At 36.7% G+C, this 21,972-nt stretch overlaps 1 protein-coding gene across 1 annotated transcript in view; it reads right to left on the bottom strand.

Annotated features, from left to right (window-relative positions):
* Nucleotides 1-20,597, bottom strand: part of HNMT (histamine N-methyltransferase) — a 48,964-nt gene extending 28,367 nt beyond the window's left edge. The window contains exons 1-2 of the mRNA XM_036254570.1: nt 20,297-20,597; nt 12,388-12,440 (exon numbers count right to left, since the gene is read on the bottom strand). Of these exons, the coding sequence (XP_036110463.1) occupies nt 12,388-12,440; nt 20,297-20,433 (190 nt within the window). The 5' untranslated portion in view covers nt 20,434-20,597. The remainder of the gene's footprint in view (nt 1-12,387; nt 12,441-20,296) is intronic.
* Nucleotides 20,598-21,972: the final 1,375 nt, after the last annotated feature.

Below are 21,972 nucleotides of genomic sequence, written 5' to 3'. Positions count from 1 at the left end.
CAGTAGATAACTGCATTTATATATAGTTTTACGTATAGTTTTAGATAGATATACTTAGTTTTAAGATTTTACCTGACAATAAACCATGAATTTTTATGCAAAAAAAAATCTTAATTTTTTCAGATTAATTCCAAGAAGCAGAATTAATAATTAGAATGAGACCCTTGGTCTTTTGGTTATATGGGAAAATAAAACCAAACCAAAACCTGGTCTAAGGTGTCAGTTGCTGAGAAAGGATTTGGGCTGAAGAACTATATAGCACACTCTTAAGAGGCTTCCTGGGAGGGCAAGACCAGTCCAATTGTTGGACCCCTTGGATGTCGGGGCAAGGATCCAGACTAGGTGGGGGGGTGCACAGGAGTCCAGGAGAAGGGGCTGGAGCAGCAGTTGGGGCTGTGGTGGGACAGCAGGGGAGTGGCTATTTACCAAGTCTGTAAATATTTTAACAAACTGACCAGGCCTTTGTGTATTAGAAGAATATCAGAACTGTACTTGATGACTAATGCCACATTACTTTCAGGAACCTTTTGTTTCCTTTCATACCCTGCCCTTTTGTACATGAAAACTTTCATTAGCACTGTAACCCTATCACTATTATATACTGGCTTTCTAAATCTTCTCAAAATGTTCTCAGTAAATATTTAAAATTTTATTTAAATAGCTTTTTAAACATTTTGTATTAAATATATTATTAGCAAATACTTAAACATCGTTTCTGTCAGTTTGTTACTGTTAGTAGAAACTAAGTTGATGACAACAGACCCCCACACCAGGGTTGTATAAGTGTTTGTACTGAATCACAAAGTTGTATTCAATAGTGTATGTCAAGTGGAGGCCTATCCACTGAGAGACTGTGTCCCAAACTGGCAAAATACAAATTTGTCCTTCAGCAAAATTACAGATAACCACATGCCAGGAACTTTCAGTTACATTGCAAATAAACAAAACTGCGTGAAAAACACTCAGTGTTAACAACAACAAACAAGAATGTAGATCTACCATTGCTTTTTACCTATTTTACCTGTATTCAGGCCATTACTGCATTCTTATTTTTTCTAAGGCTGTACTTCTGAGTTTATTTGTTTTTCTAAGTATGCAGTCATTTAATCTGCAAATAGGGATAGTTTTGTCTTCATCTGCCCATTATCCCATGTTTTCCTGTTTCAAGCCTTATTGAATTAGCCAAAACAATCTTGTTTACTCTGGTTTTAATGACAATGGCTCCAATGTGTAGCATCACATTTAGTTATCTCAAATCTGAAATGTATGTCTTTAACCAAAATATTTTTATGTTCACCAAAAGTTTTAAATACAATGCAATGAGGTAAACTATTTTTTTGGTAAAAATATATATGGAGAATAGTTCATTTTTAAATAATATATTTGTGAATGCCTTTATAGCTGAGGCCGCAAATTGGTTACCTGTAGACCTAAATTCTGTTTTATTAGTGAATCACTGGAGTCCATATCCTTCTCACAATGGAATAATTGCTAGTATGCTGCACATACGTAAAACAGCTCTTACTCATTTCAAGTTATAAGAAATTGAAATGAAGGCTAAAAATTGTCTGCATATCTAGAAGTCCCATATAAATTCCACTTCCTTAATATAACCAGGCATGATATTAGCTATACCACTTGGGAGAAATTCCTACCTCTTTCTAGAAGTTTACTAACAAAATCATATATTTTTGTGGACTATTAAAACATGTTTAACAGCCCCACCACCCAAGAAATCAGTGCCTAAATCCCTTCCATAGTATATCTGTAAAGTATTTTTCCAGCCGATGCTGACATTCCAGGAGTGATAGCTCTTTCCCTCCCAAGATGTGTGCTCTCCTTTCTGAACAGGTTGGATCATTAGTAAATACTGAACCAAGAAATCCTTTTCTCTTTCACCATTGGCCCTTCAGGGGCAAATATTCTGTAGTTTTGTCAACAGGAAATATTTAAAAATGTTGAAAGGCACATTGATATTCTTATTTTATAGGCAAAAATTTCCCCAATCCCCTGTTTCGCCAATCATTAACTAATTTGCTGATAGAGATTGTTGGCTTACTCTGAAGCACTGGAAAACACTAACCTTTGCTGCTTACCACCTCCTGGCTGCTAAAGTTGACATACTGGCTCTTCTAGTTTCTGCCCTAATTATTTTACTTCTAGCTAACTAGCTTAGAAAACTAAACCTCTGTGTCACATTAACATGTCATTTATGAAAAGAGAGAAAATTAATAATTTGATAAGATTAGATTTTCAAATAGCTGGTGATTACTGAATACCTAATCTTTCTTTTGCCAAGTCAAAAATTAACTTTTATATTGTTTAGTACAAGTTGTTAGACTGGACTAAAATCAAGAGACCTGAGTTTTGTTCTGCCTTAGTGGCTCTAAGTTTTCTTATTTATAAAATGAGGATGTTAATGGTCTCTAAACTCTTTATTTTTTAACCTTTGTAAGAAAGCTGGTGTCCATATGTTGTAGAACAAGAAAACCACCTAACTTCTGTCAACATATGTCAGAAAAATTATTAACAAAAAAAGTTATGAGAGAGTTGAGACCACCTGTGCTTCATATGTGAGTTGCTTCAGTGAATTAAAAATCTATAAATATATGTATATACTATCATATTATATAGGGTATGAAAATTGAGTTGGTACACAATAGGTTAATAAGAATAAAATTAGAAAGCTGGATAAAACCAGAATGAATTATAGTTCTGTCTAACCCTTATAAAACTTACTGGCATTTGAAGAACTGAACTGTACAGCAAATTAAATGGTTCTCCTTTAAGCAGAGCCCAGAGCAAGGCGAACACAATGCCCACTACTGCCTTCTGGAATATTTTGCTAGGCCTAAGTGTATGCACTATAAATTCATAGCATTCTTCTTTACCAAGAAGTATAGGTTTCTTTTTCTCTATGTACCATCTAGACAACACTGTTTCAAGTTGAATAATAGTGGAGCTCCATTCAGTAGTTTAATTTTAGGAAGCATCAATGTCAAAGGTGGACCAAAAAGCATATTCTATGATATTTAGAATATAATACAATTGTTTTCAATATCTGAAAAAACAATGCTGAAATGAACTTGATATGAATACTTTGAGACCTTGACTATAAAAGCTACTTGGTCTGTATTTCTGTTTGTGATTTTTTTTCTCCTGATTTTCTCTTTCTTTATTGTAGTTCATATAATTGTTTAATATATTTTCCTGTATAATCTATGAATAGCAGTACTGTTTACCAGTTGTATTTTGTTGATGTGGTAGATCATCTACATCTAAAAGTTTGCTGCTGACTTCCTTTCTTTTGAACTGCTCAGAGCCCTAAGTATAGCTTGGCTTCTAACCTGAATTTCCAAACATCTCTTCGAATACCTTGCATTCTCTCTTAACCATGAAACCTCCCTCCACACAAACATCCACCTCTACAGAAGAGAGTCAAGAGACAAAAAGGGTACACGTGCACCCCGTGCTTGTATTTCTGAAAAGGAAATCAAATAGGCCACCAAAGAACATGAGCATCAAGTGATATAAAAGCAGAAATTTTACATAGGAAAGTTTTTAATTAGTTCATTTTCTTTAAATTTCTTTTTATTAATTTGTTATTGTTACAGATGTTTCTCATTTTTTCCCCACTGACACCCTCCTCCCATTCCCCCTCGCTCCGCCCCATCCCCAGGTTTGTTGTCTATGTTCATTGGTCATGCATACATGCATGTAAGTTCTGTGGTTTATCTCTCCCCACCCAACAACCCCTCCTCTGAGGCTTGTCAGTCTGTATCCCACCTCGTCTCTGGGTTAACTTTGTTCATCAGTTTGTTTAGTCCATAATATTCCACAAATAAGTGAGATCATGTGATATTTGTCTTTCTCTGCTTGGCTTGTTTCGCTTAGCATAATACTCTCCAGGTCCTTCCATGCCATCTTGAAGAATAAGAGATCTTTCTTTCTTACAGCTGCATAGTATTCCATTGTGTACATGTACCACAGCTTTTTTATCCACTCGTCCACTGATGGACACTTGGGTTGTTTCCAGATCTTAGCTATAGTAAATAGTGCTGCTATGAACATAGGGGTACATCTATTCCTTCTGATTGGTGTTTCAGGTTTCTTAGGGTATGTTCCTAGAAGTGGAATTACTGGGTCAAATGGCATTTCAATTTTTAACTTTTTGAGGTAACACCATAGTGTTTTCCACAGTGGCGGCACCAGTCTGCTTTCCCACCAGCAGTGTACTAGAGTCCCCTTTTCTCAACACCCTCATGAGCACTTGCTGTTTGATGATTTGTTGATGGCAGCCATTCTGACAGGTGTAAGGTGATACCTCATAGTTGTTTTAATTTGCATCTCTCTGATGATTAATGATGTTAAGCATTTCTTCATATGTCTCCTGGCCATTTGTATGTCCTTTTTAGAGAGGTGTCTATTTAGGTCCTCTGCCCATTTTTTAATTAGATTCTTTCTTTGTCTTCCTTTTGTTGAGTTGTATGAGCACTCTATATATTTTGGAAATTAACCCCTTAACTGATGCTTCATTGGCAATTATGGTCTCCCATATAGTGGGATCCCTTTTTGTTTTGATGGTTGTTTCTTTTGCTGTGCAAAAGCTTTTTAATTTGATGTAGTCCCATGTGTTCATTTTTTTCCTCTGTCTTGCATTAGGTGTTGTATCAGTGAAAATTCTGCTGTGTATGATGTCTGAGATTTTGTTTCCTGCATTTTCTTCTAGAATTTTTATGTATTCACGGGACACATTTAAGTCTTTTATCCATTTTTAGTTTATTCTCATGTATGGTGTTATAGGATTATTTTTTTGCATGTAGCTGTCCAATTTTCCCAACACCATTTATTAAAGAGGCTGTCTTGTCTTCACTGTATGCCCTTGCCACCTGTGTCAAATATTAATTGAGCATATTGCCTTGGGTCAATTTCTGTGTTCCCTCTTCTGCTCCATTGATCTATCTGTCTGTTCTTGTGCCAGTACCAGGTTGCTTTGATTAGAGTGGCTTTGTAGTATAACCTGAAATCTGGTAATGTGATCTCTCCTACTTTGTTCTTTTTCAAGATTGCTATGGCTATTCGGGGTCATATTTGGTTCCATATAAACTTTTGGAGTGTTTGTTCTAGTTCTGTGAAATATGTCATTGGTATTTTGATGAGGATTGCATTGAATCTATAGATTGCTTTGGGTAGTAAGGACATTTTAGTGATGTTAATTCTTCCAATCCATGAAAAAGGTATATGCTTCCAATTTTTATATCTTTCTCTCTTTTTTTTTTTTTTCCAATGACCTGTAGTTTTCTGTGAAGAGGTCCTTTACTTCTTTGGTTAAGTTTATTCCTAGGTATCTTACATTTTTTGCTATGATGGTAAATGGGATTATTGTTTTAGTTTCTCTTTCTGTGATTTCATCATTGATGTATAAGAATGCCGTCAATTTCTTGACGTTAATTTTGTATCCTGCTACTTGGCCAAATTCATTTATTAAGTCTAGTGAATTTTTGATGCAGTCTTTAGGGTTTTCTATGTATAATATCATGTCATCTACAAATAATGACAGTTTCACTTCCTCCTTTCCAATTTGGATCCCTTTTATTTTTTCTTCATGTCTGATTGCTGTGGCTAAGACTTCCAGTACCATGTTAAATAAGAGTGGTGAAAGTGGGCATCCCTGTCGTGTTCCTATTCCTAAGGGAAATGCTTTTGGTTTTTGCCTATTGAGTATGATGTTGGCTGTAGGTCTTTCATATATGGCCTTTATTATGTTGAGATATGATCCCTCTATTTTGACATTGCTGAGCATTTTTATTAGAAATGGGTGCTGGATTTGTCAAATGCTTTTTTCAGCATCTATTGATATAATCATATGATTTTTATCTTTTCTTTTGTTTATGTAGTGTATCACATCTGTTGATTTCTGAATATTGTACCATCCTTACATGCCTGGGATGAAACCCACTTGATTATGATGAATAATTTTTTTGATGTATTGCTGGATCCGATCTGCTAATATTTTGTTAAGGATTTTACCATCTGTGTTCATCAGGGATATTGGCCTGTAGTTTTCTTTTTTTGTAGTGTGTTTATCTGGTTTTGGAATTAGGTTTATGCTGGCCTCATAAAATGAGTTTGGAAATGTTTCATTTTCTTGGATTTTTTGGAATAGTTTGAGTAGAATGGGTATTAGATCTTCTTTGAATGTTCGGTAAAACTCCCCCAGGAAGCCATCTGGGCCTGGGCTTTTGTTTGCTGGGAGTTTCTTAATTACATCTTCAATTTCCTTTGTTGTTATTGGTCTGTTCAAGTTTTCTATCTCTTTCTGGTTCAGTTTTGGGAGGCTGTGTGTTTCTAGAAATTTGTCCATTTCTCCTAGATTGTCCAATTTGTTGGCATATAACTGTTGATAGTATGTTTCGGTGATCCTTTTTATTTCTGTGGTGTCAGTTGTTACTTCTCTTTCATTTCTGATTTTACTTATTTGGTTTCTCTTTTTGTTTCTTGATGAGTCTGGCTAACAGTCCATCTATCTTGTTTATCTTTTCAAAGAACCAACTTTTTGTTTCATTGATCTTTTGAATTGTTTTTTTAGTGTCTATGTAATTTATTTTTGCTCTGACTTTTACTATTTCCTTCCTCCTACTAGCTCTGGGTTTTTCTTTTTGTTTACTTTCTAGTTCTTTAAGTTGTAGGGTTAGAAAGTCAATTAGGAATTTTTCTTGTTTCTTAAGGTAGACCTGTAGTGCTATGAACTTCCCTCTCAGGACTGCTTTCACTGTGTCCCATAGATTTTTTTGTTCTTGTGTGTTTGTTTTCATTGGTTTCCAGGAAGTTTTAAATTTCTTCCTTGATCTCATTAGTAACCCATTCGATGTTTAATAACATGCTATTTAGTCTCCAAGTGTTTGAATGTTTTTGTGTGTTTTTTATTGTAATTGAGTTCTAGTTTCATGCCACTGTGATCTGAGAAGAAGCTTGATATGATTTCAGTTTTCTTGAATTTGTAGAGACTTGCTTTGTGCCCTAATATGTGGTCTATCTTTGAGAATGCCCCATGTGCACTTGAGAAGAATGTATATTCTGCAGCTTTGGGGTGAAATGTTCTGTAAATATCAATGAAGTCCAACTGATATTGTTTGTCTTGGAAGGACTCTATGTCCTTGTTAATTTTTTGTCTAGAAGATTTATACAGTGGTGTCCGCGGCATGTTAAACTCACCCACTATGATCATATTGCTATTGATCTCTCCCTTGAAGTCCTCCAGAAGTTTTTAATATATTTTACTGTTCCCATATTTGGTGTGTATTATGTTTACCAGGGTTATATCCTCTTGTTGGATTGATCCTTTTAATATTATGTAGTGACCTTCTCTGTCTCTTATTATGGCCCTTGTTTTGAACTCTCTTGTCAGATATGAGTATTGCTACATCAGCTTTTTTTTATTTTTTATTTCCATTTGCTTGAAATTTTTTTTTTCCATCCCTTCAGTTTCATCCTGTTGAATCGTTTGTTGTGAGGTGGTTCTCTTGTAGACAGCATATATGTGGGTCATGTTTTCTTATCCAATAAGCTACCCTATGTTTTTTGATTGGAGCATTTAAGCTATTTACATTTAAGGTAATTATTGATAGATAGTTATAAGTTGTCATTTTAATTTTATGCCTGTGTCCCCCCACCCCTCCCACTCTGTTTCTTCTTCTTCTTACAACAGTCTCTTCAGCATTTCTTGTAGTGCTTGTTTGGTGGTGGTAAATTCCTTCAGCTTTTTTTTTTTTATCCATAAAGCTCATTATTTCTTCTTTAATTTTGAATGACAGCCTTGCTGGATAGAGTAGTCTTGGATTCAGACCCTTGCCTTGCATTACTTTGTACACTTCATGCCACTCCCTTCTGGCCTGCATCATTTTGAGAAATCAGCTGGCAGTCTAATGGGTGCTCCTTTGTAGTTAACTTTGTGTCTCTTTCTTGTTTCCTTTAAGATTCTTTCTTTGTCTTTAATGTTTGCCATTTTTATTATGATGTACCTAGCTGTAGGTCTTCTGGGATTCATCTTGTTTGGGACACTCTGTGTTTCCTGGACTTGTGTGTGACTTTTTCCTTCACCAGTTTAGGGAAGTTTTCTGTCATCATTTCTTCAAACAGGTTCTCATTTCTTTCTCTGATTCTTCTCCTTCTGGTATCCCTATAATGTGAATGTTGTTACATTTTGTATTGATCCACAGCTCCCTTAACCTTTCATGTGGCTTTGGAAAATTATTTTTCATTTGCTACTCTATTTGAATGTTTTTCTCTACCTTGTCTTCTAAGTTGCTGATTCGGTCTTCAGCTTTTTCTAATCTACTATTGAATCCTTCTAAGGTATTTTAAATAACCGCTATGTCATTCTTTATTTTCTCTTGATTTTTATGCATAGCTTCTACCTCTTTTTTTAAGCTGAAGTAGTTTCCAGTGAGCTCTTCATAATTCTTATTAAGTTGCTTGTAGTTCTCATCAAATTGTTTGAGCACGCTTAAAATCATTGCTTTGAATTTTTATCTGACAAGTTGCTGTCTTCCATTTCCTGTAATTCCTTTTCTGGTGATGCCTCTTTTTCTTTCCTTTGGGTGTTGTTTCTTTGGCTCCCCATTTTAACCGTCTGGTAGCTTTAGACCCTCTGAGGGATGTTTGGATATGTATGCAGCTCACTGTATATCAAATAAAGCTACTGTGCCTCCCAGACTGTTTTTTTGCATGTTGCCTCTTGCCTACTGTGGATCCTAGAGGATTGACTACTGGGTGTGTCCTGGTAAGTGCTGCTGCTGGATCACATGGGCCCCTCTGGAGCTGTGTTCCCAGATGGTCGCTGGTCATTGGTACCATCTGTAGCTTTATAGCTCAGGCCCTGTTGGAGCTGCACTCCCTGCCTTTATCATGGGCAGCTGGATCACACAGTCCCTTTGGAGACTCCACTCTATGCCTATCTTGTGGGCAGCTGCATCACACAGGCCTCTCTGGTACCCCAGCATCCCGTAGGTCCCTCGGGAAGTTGGATAGTGCAGTCCCTTTGGAGACCCGGCTCTATGCCTATCTTGTGGGAAGCTGGGTCACATAGGCCTCTCTGGTGCCCTAGCACCCCGCAGGTCCCATGGGCAGTTGGATCGCATCAGTCCCTCTCAGGCTCTGGCTTCCCGCTGCCGCTCTTGTGGGCTGCTGGGTAGCACAGGCCTCTGTGGAGCCCCAGGTCCCACTGCTGGTGGCTGGGGAGTGCTGCTGCCCTCTGGGGCTCAACTCCTGCTCAGCCTTTCCTGTAGTTTTTGGGGATGGATCTCAGCTGCTGGTCTGTGCTTCTGTTGCCTGGGGATGGATTCTGCTCCTGAGCCTCTGTTGCTGGGAGTATATCTTGACTCTGATTGGGCTGCTACTGTGGGGGATGGTGCTGGGCTCCCAGCCGTTTGACGCCTCTGCAACTGACACCTTGGGAGTTCCACTACTGTGCACTGGTCTATGTTGACACAGGGTGTCCACTGGTCCGATGGTGCCAGGTACACTGGTGGCTCAGGTTGCTGGGCTTTAGCCACTCCCACTGCCTCCTCCCAGGGAAGATCTGGAATTTTCCAAAATGGAGGGACCTCCTATGGCTCAGGGAGAAGCGCCCTTGACAGCCACTTACCACGGTAGCCAGCTGCTCCCGTCCACAGCACAGGAACCTATTGCTCCGCGTCTCTGCACTGCACAAGTTTGGTTGTCCACCTTCATGTCCACTCACACTCTCATACACTAGTTCACTCTCTCACACACTCACCCTCCCTCCAGTCCTGCCTGCTGCCATCTTTCCATCTCATTTTCTTTTTGTGTGTTTTTCCATTGTGGTGGGGAGAAGTGATAGCACCATTATAAATGCAGAGAGAATATTTGCAACAAAGATTTGGAGAATATGATCTGAAGGTGTCTGAGAAACCAAGAAGAGAACCTCTAGTAGGTAAAACCAGAGAGGACTATAAGCTAAGACTGAGGTAGAACCCTGTATGATGCATTATGGGAGCTGAGCCAGATAGGGTCAATGACCTTGTTTGCCATGGATTGTAGTTCAGTGACTAATTTGGGAGGATACTTAAGGCACAGGATAATGCAAAAGTCTCAAACACAGTGTAGACTGGAACTTCTAAGGAGACCATTGCTCTAAAGCAAGGATAGGAAGTTCCTCACTTATGTTGTTCTTCTGCAAGGTGCTTGCAGTTAGGTTACCAGGTGAGCATCTCCAAGTTGGTGTAAAAGCACTCAGACTAACTGAATGAGTGTCTTCTACCCCCAAAACATTGCTCTTTTGTGACAGGGACATCTAGACCTAGCTATTTTAAAAGTACTGCTTTTGATTTCACCTAGCTTACTTCAATAGTGAACGATAGGTATCTATAGCTTGAATGTCTCTTAGAGTTCTTATATTTCTAATCAATTTCTTATGAAGTGTGCCCTTTAATGGGCACCCATATACTCCCCAAGGCAGAGCTTGTTTTTAACACAATGTTAGGGCTCAGTCAGAGGAACTCCAAGTATTGTTCCCTTTGACTTGATAAGTTCTCCATATTAGCTCCTATGTGCACCTTCATGTAACAATCACTATGCAGGCCAAATGTTCCTTTCTCTCCATAGCTTATAAGTATCTGGATAAATTTACATTAGAAATTCAATTAACTTTATATTAAAAGGTCAATTAGCTTGGCCATGATAGAGATTGTTTTTAATTACTTTTTCTTGTAGGGCTTCTCTTCTTATGCGAGTACAAGCGACAGTATCAAATGATAGTATCACTGACTGTTGGCTGCCTGAAACTCATATGCAAAACACACTGGGAGTGACTGTTTGGTTAAATGAATCAATAGGACACTCTGGGCAATTTATCACTCTTATAATCCTTAGGCCTTAAAACACCACTAAGCAATAATGGAATATTTTAGCTCAAACACTCCCTATAAAATAATTCATGACAATATCCTTTATTATTTGTTCTTGTTGTTTTCTGTTTTCTTGGTGAAAGATGATAGTAAAGTAAAACTATTTTAAGGGTTAGTCCTTATTACATTATATCACAGTGTATTTTATGAGACATGAACAAATAGTAACATGAAAAAGTAGCTGTCCAATTCCATTAGTGTGTTCTTGGTTATCTTTGTATTAATATGGGTCGACAATTCATTTATTCATGGGGTGCTAAAACACTTATATTTAAGAGACTCAAGAGATTACCACTTGTCACTATGTAACATCCACTTGTTACCAAATGATAACAAATACTAAGCAATGATTGTTTCAAAAGAAAACAATAAAGAAAGATGGAGGGAGGGAGAGAAGGAGGGAAAGAGGAAGATATAAATAATATATATGACTATACTTTTATATATTAATATATTAACTTAGTCCTCTGGATGACTAGTAACTTAAACATAAGGCAAGCACAACTTAGGAGTTTGATATAAGGCTAAGCACGGGGATGAAATTTTTTGTTTTGTTTTTGCAAAAGGGACCAACCTGAACCTTATAGGAAGAGTAATAATGTGTTAACCTCTTTATACATTTTGTCTGTATAATTCTCACTACCACTCTATGAGATATGATTCATTGTTCCCATTTTACTAATAAGAAAACCGTAGCCGATGTTTCAACCAAGGTTACACAATCCATTGGTAGCAGAGTCAGAAACTATACCCACATCAATCTGCCTTTCCAGACTTTCCATATTTTCTTCCACTAAAAGCACTGGTTCTAAGAGTAGTGATGACATGAAAAGCATTATATATATATGGATATATATATATATATATATATATATATATATATATATATGGACTGGGAGTATGCTGAATTCATAGAGGGCGGTTTGGAACAGAATCAGAGGAAGAGAATGCCTTAGGTAAGTGCAACACAAACAGTAGGGTCACAAGAGGATAACTTAATTATGTCATTGAGTGTAGTTTTTCCCATAGCAGTACTTTTCAATGAAGGGACCTGTGTGTTTATTTACATTCCAGTTCATGCTTCTTATCTCCTCATGGACTGGCAACAGTTTGCAAACCAAAAACCAGTCTGTGGACCACACTTGAAGTGGGAACAACTTAAGAAATGTCTTAAGAAATTTTCTTTTTTTTGTGAATGGATAAATCATTTTGGATTAAAGTTAACCAAATTATCTTATAAGTTTATCCATTTATTAAAAACAGAACTATATTGTATCTATATTACAGATAGTAATCAACCCTATAAACCTATGGGGGCATTAATCTTAGTTGAAGTGATATTGCCCTTACTAGTTTTAATAAGCTAATCTCTTCCAAAAGTAGCTTTCCCAAAGAATGAACAATATTACCATCAAACAGCATAAGTTTGGAGTGAAATTTTAAAATGTGTTATTCATACCTGCACCTCCACCAATGCTTAGAATCTTAATTTCTGATTTTTTGTCTCCAATCCTGAAAGAAAAAATTATGTAGTTTAAGAAAAATGTGCTAGATGTTTGGAAAAATCTGATTATTATATCTAGTTAAAGAGAACAGCCTAAAATTACAGTGAACAAAAATTAGGCCAACATGAAAGATTCCAATTATTTCAGTAGTTATAATACTGTCTTCAGAAATCTTTAGGAATATAGATTCCATTCATTAACAATCTTGAACTGATAGACTTTTAGAAACACACTGTAAACATCTCAGAGGTAAGGTAGATCATTTGTTAAGAATTTATTTGTAGAACAAGAACAGAAAAGGTGGGTCCTTAAGTCTCCTAATATAATTAGCCTTTTGTTGTAATATGGGGAAAGGCTGAGGTGATTCATACTGTCTCTATGATATCTGCCTTCTTTACTTTCTTCTTGCTAACTTTTTTTCAACAAACAGGTGTTTAATAAAAATTTATTATATGCCTAATCTAGGCATTGAGGATATAAAAATGAATAAAACACCACTTTGCTCTCAAATGCAATGTGAAATAATAAAGCCTGGCATTATGGCTTTAGTACTAGAAATAGAGTAGAATTAATGGCCTCGAAAATAACACTATGACTTGCTTTAGGTGTAAAGGGGTCAGAAAAACTATGAGTGCACAGTGACTATCAAGTTTCCTGCTAGGATGACTTTGTGAAACATAGTGCCCAAAAGGAAGCTGGAGAGTAGAGCTTGATGGCAATTTTATGTTTACTCAGGGTTTTTCTCTCTCCTTTTGTTTTAATAAGTCTGAATTCAACAGATAATTTGGATATACAAGATTTAATCTTGGTGAGAGAGATCAGGATAAATGATGTATTCTATAGAATTATTGTCATAAAGTAACAGTCAAAACTAGGAGAACAGATTCCATCAACCAAGGATATTAGAAATACTCAGAAGGGCAGTGGAATGATGATGCAATACTGTCTTTTTAAAGTCACTGGGACAAAGGAGGCAAGAGCATACAAAGGAGTAAAGACAGTCTTCAATAAATGGTGTTGAGAAAATTAGATAGGGACATGCAAAAAAATGAAACTAGACCACCAACTTACACCATACACAAGAATAAATTAAATATAGATAGAAGACTTAATTACAACTCATAAAACCATAAACATTCTAGAAGAAAATGTAGGCAGAAAAATCTCAGATATCACATTTAGAATGTTCATCAATACATTGCCTAGGCCCTAGGACAAGAGAAACAAAGGAAAGAATTAATAAATGGGACTACATCAAAGTAAAAAGTGCACAGCAAAAGAAACCAGCATCAGAATGGAAAGGGAACCCACTGTATGGGAGAACATAACATAAGGGGTTAATATCCAAAATATATAGATTAGTCATACAACTCAACAAAAAAAAGATAAACAGTCCAATTAAAAAATGGGCAGAGGACCTAAATAGACACTGCTCCAAAGAGGACATACAAATGGCCAAGAGACATAAAAAATGCTCAACATCACTAATTATCTGAGAGATATAAATTAAAATAACTAGGAGGTATTACCTCACACCTGCCAGAAAGGCTGCCATCAACAAATCATCAAACAACAAGTGCTGGTGAGGGTGTGGAGAAAAGGGGACTCTAGTACACTGCTGGTGGGAATGCAGACTGGTGCAACCACCATGGAAAACAATATGGTGTTTCCTCAAAAATTAAAAATGTAACTGCCATTTGACCCAGTGATCCCAATTCTAGGAAGGTATCCTAAGAAGCCTGAAACATCAATCAAAAAAATATATGCACCCCTATGTTCATAGCAGCACTATTTACAATAGCTAAGATCTGGAAACAGCCCAGTCAGTGTCCGTCATAGATGAGTGGATAAAAAAGATGTGTTACATTTACACAATGGCATACTATGAAGTCATAAGAAAGAAAGACTTCTTACCCTTTTAGACAATGTAGAGGGACCTTGAGAGTATTATGCTAAGAGAAATAAGCCAGTCAGAGAAAGACAAGTATTATAAGATCTCACTTATTTGTAGAGTATAATGACCAAAATGAGCTGATGAACAAAGTTGATCCAGAGACATGGAAGTAGGGGCAGACTGACAAACTTCAGAGGGAAGGGATTTGGGGATGGGGATAGGGAGAGATAAAACGAAGAACTTATATGCATATATGCATAACCAGTGGACACAGACAACATTTTGGTGAAGGCGGGGGGGGGGTGTGGAACAGGAGTGAGGAGGAGGGTAACAATGGGGGGAAAAAGAAGGACATCTATAACAAAAATAAATAAATAATAAGTTAGTAAAGATTGCTGATAAAGCAAAAAATAACCAGCTGTTGGGATGGGATATGTGGATATGTGCCCATTTTTGAGACTCAATCTGCCACCGAAGAATACTTAAGACACTTTAACAGTGGTTACCACAGAGAGTGGGTGAACACAGGGTATGAGATGGGGTAAGAGGAAGAGGGAGGAAGAAATATGTAACTTTTTATATATTAAAAAAAATTGTGTGTCAAAACCATTTCAACATTAAAAAAAAAAAATCACTTGATTATGAGACATACCCAAAGACAGAGGAAAACAGCAAAGCTCAGAGATATGATAGGGGTATTAGAGACAGAGAAAGCCGTCAGTAGTGTCAAAGGTAGCAGAGTGTACAGTACTACTAAAAAGTAAAAATAAAGAAACAGTCTCCATTGAATTTCACAATATACATATTGAAAATTTTTTTTCTTTATTGATTTTAGAGAGAGAGGAAGGGAGAGGGAGAGAGAGATAGAAACATCAATGAGAGAGAGTATCAATTGGCTACCTCCTGCATGCCCCCCACTGGGGATTGGGCCCACAACCTGGGCATGTGCCCTGACTGGGAATCGAACTGGCGACCTCTTGGTGCATGTGTCGATGCTCAACCACTGAGCCACACTGGCCGGGTAAATATTTTTGATAATAGCGAATTTAAAAGTACGTTGAGGACAGAAATCGTATGACAGTGGGTTTAAAAGTGAGCTTGATAAGGAGGGAAAAAATCTAGAGAGACTGTTGAAATAGTATGAAAGAGTGAGAAGAAAAGGGGTGACAGCTAGAGGGGAGACGTGAACTGAGTGTATGTTTGTTTGTTGGGCTTTAAGATGGTAAACAAGTCTGCTCTTCGGCTAAAGTTAAAGAACCTGCACAGAATAACAGAATGAAGGAGTTTAAAGCAAGGTTCTTAAGGAAACTGGAAAGTATAGACTCAGGGACACCTGTGAATGAGTTGCCTTCTGTAGTTCTAATTATTTTCCAGCTCATAATCATGAGTCTTAATATACTTCTTCCTATCTATATTCTTTGTTAATTCTTAAAAATGCCCATATCTGTGTATAGCATAGTGAAGCTAAGAATCAGAGCATCCAGGTTGAAATTCCAGCTTACTGATTTGTTACCTTGAACAGGTTATTTAACTTCTCTGTATCTTTGTTACCTATAAAATAGAATAATAATACCACTTACTTTATAGGATTACAGTAATGATATCTAACTCCTGGAGGAATTATGAGGATTAAATTATTTAATTCATGTAAACCTCTTAGATATGTGTCTACTTATGACAAGCACACAATATATATTCACAATTATTGTTCCAGGCACAGCTAAGTGATTTAAATGAATTAACTCTTTAAATCCTCACAACTCCTCTGTGAGTTATAATCTATTATTATCCCATTTCATATATTATGATGATAATTAATAATCATTGAAAACTTAATGTTTTCCAGGCAAGGATCTAAATGTATTATATATAACAACAACAAAGCCTTACTATTTACAGCTGTAAACTGTAACTCTCTCCATTCAACTCTTCCCTTCCAGATAGAGGGTCTCAGTGAATAAACTTACATATATTGACATCTGAGAATCTCCTAGCAAACAGCTGAGTCCACATCCAGTTGTTACAGTGAGCCAGCCACTCAACAAACTCTTCCCTTACATATACAAGGAGGATCTGGATCACTTCTGAGCGCCTCATTATTTGATTGAATGTACAGCAGATGCTTATCAGGTAGTTTGGGAACTCCCCTAGCATGAAAGATAGAGACCAACCAAAACAAAACCAGAACTTAGAAGAAAAATGCAGAAAGCAGAGAAAAATTTTATTAAAAAAGAAGGTGTGACATGTGTGAAAGATAAATAGGAAGCTATAAAAATAATACTTTGGGAAATTAAAAATATAATAGAAAATAGTTAATAGAAAGGCTGAGAGATAAAATTATAGAAAACTAAAAATATAAGAAAATTAGAGAATCAATTTAGGAGGTCTAGTGTTTGCTGAATACAAATTCCAGGAAAAGCGAAAGAAATGGGAAAAATGATTTAGAAATACCAAAGTTTCCCTGAAGGATCTGAATCTCAATTGAAATGGCCCAGGCAGTGCCAACAAAAATGGATGAAAAAGACCCACACCACAGCTCATTATATTTAAATTTTGTAATACTAGATAGAAAATTCTAACAGCTTCTAAATAGGGAAAACAAAAACAAAACAGAAGGTCATAAGCCAAAATGACAAATTTGAATGGTATTGGATTTCTAAACAGTAAGTCTGGTATCTAAAAGACAATGGAAGGATACCTTTAAATTTACAATATAAAATCATTTCAGCATAGAGTTTTAGACCTTATACTCAAACTATAGGGTTAGACCCTATAGTCAAACTATACAAAGATGAGCACAGAGTGAAGGCATTTTAAAAATACAAAATCTCAAAAAGTTTACCTCCCAGTATCCTCCTTCTTGGGAAGCTGTTAAAGGATTAGCTGGGGGGGGGGGGGGGGGGGAGAGGGGCGGGGGAGGAAAAGAAAAGAAACCATAAGATAAAGGAAAAGAAGAAAAGAAGGGCATGAGATCCAGAATCAGGAAATACAATACCAGAGAGAGGACAAGAGAATTTATAAAAGGTGAAATAATTTTCCTTATCAATAATTGTATAGCAAGCCAAGAGCAAATCACTATAGACTGGGGAAAAAAAGAACAGACAACTACAGAAAAGATGTTCCCATGAGAAAAAAGTAGCATTACTTGATCTGCTGGAATATATTGAGAGGAGATTAATAATTCTACTTAGGGTGTAAGTAATAACAGGTTCATAGAAAACTAAGAAAATAAGCTAAAATTAAGACAGTAGTTTAGGAAAAATAAAAAATAAAATTGGACATGAAAGGAAATCTAGTTGTAGTATAATGAGTGCATGTTCAAATATGAGTATTAAGTACGTAGGCAAAATAATATAAACACTCAAATTATTTAACCAAAAATTTCGACATAAATCTGTTGACATGATAAAGGAGGAAATGTGCATGTTTGGTTAGCTATTTTAATACAATAAACATAAGAAAGAAAAGAATAACATGTTATTTAGAAATAGGAAAGTAAATTCCATAAGAAACAACCGAAAAATTTCAGAGTGTTGAAGATGGTTGTCTCTGGAGAGTGGAAGTGGGTAGGGCAAGGAACCAGTTTTTTTTTGTTGTTGGTTTTTTTTTTGCTATTGTTGTTACAAGATTTTTATAACCATTTGATTTTCAAAAAAGTTTTTTAGAATGAAAAATAAAACAGGCATATTGTGTACTTATAAACTTAGAAACAACTTTAAGCAGCAATTTTTTTTTTTTTTTTTTTTTTTTTTTTTTTTTTTTTTTTTTTTTATCCTCACCCGAGGACATTTTTCCATTTTTTGTTCAGGTAGAGTGGGAGAGAGAGAGAGGAACAGAGAGAGAGAAACATCGATGTGAAGGGACACATCGAGTGGTTGCCACCCACACAACCGACCAGGGCCGGGGACAAACTGCAACCGAGGTACGTGCCCTTAGCGGGAACCGAACCCGGGTCTCTCCAGACCGCAGGCCGACGCTCTAACCGCTGAGCCAAACCGGCCAGGGCTAAGCAGCAATTTTAAAGTTTCTTTACTTAAATCTCATTCCAAACATCGATCACCTTCAGGAAAATAAAAATTGCTTTTTTAATAAATGATACTTTGATTTAGATAATTTCTAATTATATATTACCACTATAATGAAAACTTATTTATGCCTTTGAAAGTTCTTCAGTCTTTTACAAATTCCAAATTTAATATTTTCAATTGGATTGTATACACCTTGAAGAAAAAGGTCATCATTTATTATGTTATAGTCATTTATAGTGCCTCTTCAAATGAAACTGGTGGCTAAAGAAGACCAAGCATCCAGAAGAGGGGGTGGTGAGGGAGAGATAAACCACAGAACTCATATGCATGTATGCATGAACAATGTACATGCATAACAAAGCTGGGGACAGGGTGGGAAGGGAGGGGGAGGGGGAGTCAGTGGGAGAAAAGGAGAAACATCTGTAACAAAAATAAATAAATTAATTTAAAAAATAAATAAAAATACACATCAAAAAACATTTTAAAAAAAGAAGACCAAGCATCTGGCCCTGGCCGGTTTGGCTCAGCAGTTGGAGCGTTGGCCCGTGGACCAGAGTGTCCCGGGTTTGGTTCCTGCTAAGGGCACGTACCTTGGTTGGTGGGTGGTGACCACTTGATGTGTCTCTCTCACATTGATGTTTCTCTCTCTCTCTTCCTCCCGCTCTGTCTGAAGATGGATGCAAAACTATCCTCGGGTAAGAATAAAAAAATAATAATAATAAAAAAGACCAAGTATCTGAACAATCTACAGACATGAACACAAACACTTAGTTCTGCAAAAGAATTCAGAACTCAACTCATTACTTTTAATTTTAGAAATGAGACCCACAGAAATAAACTATAATCAGTTCCCAGATAAGAAGTTTGTCTGTATTTGCTCTCTGCTTTGATTTGTACATCATTATTCTATTACTTTTTAATTATTAAAATAATATAATGCTCTACTTTTAATTGTATGTCAACTATAAATTGATTTTTTTTTTTAATTTAAAAACTAAACCATAAGAAAATAGAAAGGGAAACAGAATCGAATATACATCCAGCAATATCTGCTCTGGTCAGGCAGAAATACCATTTCGGTGAAAGAATTTCAGGCCTATACTAGAGAAAGCCTGCAAAAGATAAAATTTCAGTTTCCTTTGCTGCTGCTGATTGGATCTGCAGTCAGGCATTTCTTCCCAGTTTTCCATCATTATTTCCCGAAGCAGAGTAAGTTACAGCAATCCACCCCTAGATAGGTGATTTGATTATCTTTAGCATGTGGAATCTGTTACTCTCATAATGCTTATCAGCTCTGGCACAAATTGAACACATTAATCACCAAAAACAGCAGTCTGGGAGAAGGATAGGAACTAGTGAGTTTCACTGATAATAGGAAAATGCTTTTTCTTTTGGGCAACATCACTAATATTAAGTTAAAAGGAAAAGACACTTTTTTTTTTGGCGCATGATAACTATAATAATGGATAAGAAAAGTGAATTTAAATGGATATTAGGAGAACTGAGAGGTACCCACTCAATCCTCAAGAGCAAATAGTATTTGGTAATTATTTATATTTGATACTAATGAAAAGAATATTAGATTCCATTTGGAACATTTTTGAATGCAGAATTTAGAGGAGGGTTGAGAAAATCTGAGCTCAAAGATTTGCATCTTATCTTTTCCCAAATGAACATGGATTTGTGCCTTCAAATAGTTAATGCTTATCTCCCTGCAGCTGGAAATGCTGCGCGAATAGGGTCCTTTGAATGCTTACAGCAAATGTCTAACTAAAGCGCCACGGGAAAAAGGGGGTACAGTGGGATGAGGAGGGAGGGGAACTGCTATCAGTAGCAGGTTCTTATCCCCTCACCCAGCCTGCAGGGCTGGACTCCACCCATCTATCACTGAAAATAAAGCAGGGAGGCTTGTCCCTTTGACAAAACGTCCTTTTTTGTTACCTTGCTATTATGCCTGGCAGCTTCTTGTCCATGAATTCCTGCATGCACTGGTGTTCCGTGGAATTGTTGAGAAACCTTCGAAAAGATTCAACGTATCTGCTGTGATCAGTAAACAAGCTCCTCATGGAAGATGCCATATTTGGTTTTCTGAGGATGACAGGGAGGGAGAGAAGGTTTAACTTCCCCTCTTTTCCCAGTTCCTTTTTTCTCTCTCCACCCCCACCAATTTATATTCAAGGAAAAAAAAAGCTTGCTTTGAATTTAACCAGCAAGGGAATAGCTGGCGTGCAAAGCTTATTACCAAGGGACTTTGCACTGATATTCGAACCCCTACACACTTGTTTTATACGAATTGGAGGTAGTAAAGCAAGGCAGTAAATCAGCTGTAAAACTTGTTTTAAAACTCCCAAAGTTCAGAGAGTTGTATAAACAAATTACATTCTAATCACTTCCTGTTTGTCCCGGGCTGCCTGCGTGTAAGTTCCAAGTGGGAAAGTGCTGCTTTCCAGGGCCAGAGATTACAAACACAGACATAAACAGGCCAGCTACAAAATGCAAAACTACAAAGTGCTTTTTGAAATTTACAGCAGCTGAAATTTTTGACGTATGACTGTCATAACTTTCTTGCTTTCTGTGAAGAGTTTTATGTCTTCATGTCCCTAAACAGTTGAACTTTAAACTCATCTGCTGCATTTCTTCAAATACTTATTAATTTGTTGTGATTTAAGAATCAGAGAACAATTAGCTAGAAGGTCTCAGAATTCTATGGGGGGGGGGGGGGAATGGGAAGATTGAGAGAGGAGTCTTCAGGCAAGAATGCAGGGCACCAGGGTAAAAGCTGAGACACCTTCTGTAAGTACTTCTGAAGGTGGGATCACAGATGCTTAGGCTTGGATGAGTTCTTGGAGATCCAGTAGTTTCACCCAGCAAAAGACCCAAAGTGTTAAGAGTACCAAAATGCTGGACCTTTTACCTGGAAAGTGGTCTTAAAGGAAGCCACCCTTTACACAACAGCGGATTGTTAATGATAGTATACAACTCATGGAGGAGGTGTGAGAATTAAATGAATTAATCTATATACATCTCTTAGAAATGTGTTTGTCTAACCATTTCCTTCTCTGATTCAGTTCCAAAACTGCCCTCTAACTAGTCTGCATACTCCCAAACCCTCTGTTATAAGCATTTTATGGTCTCATTACTTTCGGGGCCATGGTTTTTAATCCCAGGAGAAAATGGGAAGTCTAGAAAGGCAGATTGATGTGAGTATAGTTCCTGACTTGGCCACTAATGAACTATGTGACGTTGGCTGAAACATAAACTTCAGTTTACTCAGTAAAATGGGAACAATGAATATGTGTTATAGAGTTTTGTTTTGAGAATTATAGAGATAATTTTTATAAAGTGCTTAGCACATTATTACTGCTCCAGTAAGGTGCAGGCTGCTCCCTTCTGCTATAATAAAACAACAAAAAGATGTTTTATTTATAGACACTGAAAATTGAGTTCCATATCATTTTCACGTCATGAAATATTACTCTCCTTTGGATTTTTTTCAATCATTTAAAAATATAAAAGTTATTCTTAGCTCAAGAGCTGCTTGAACAAAAACAGGTGCTGGGCTGGATTTGGCTCATGGACCCTAATTGGCCAACTCCTAATCTAGCTCCTAGGCCTCC

This window comes from Molossus molossus, unplaced genomic scaffold (genome assembly GCF_014108415.1).
Source record: "Molossus molossus isolate mMolMol1 unplaced genomic scaffold, mMolMol1.p scaffold_m16_p_11, whole genome shotgun sequence".
In the NCBI taxonomy this organism is placed as follows: Eukaryota; Metazoa; Chordata; class Mammalia; order Chiroptera; family Molossidae; genus Molossus; species Molossus molossus.
The sequence above is the reverse complement of the archived record's forward strand: the minus strand, read 5'-3'. Positions and strand labels throughout refer to the sequence as shown.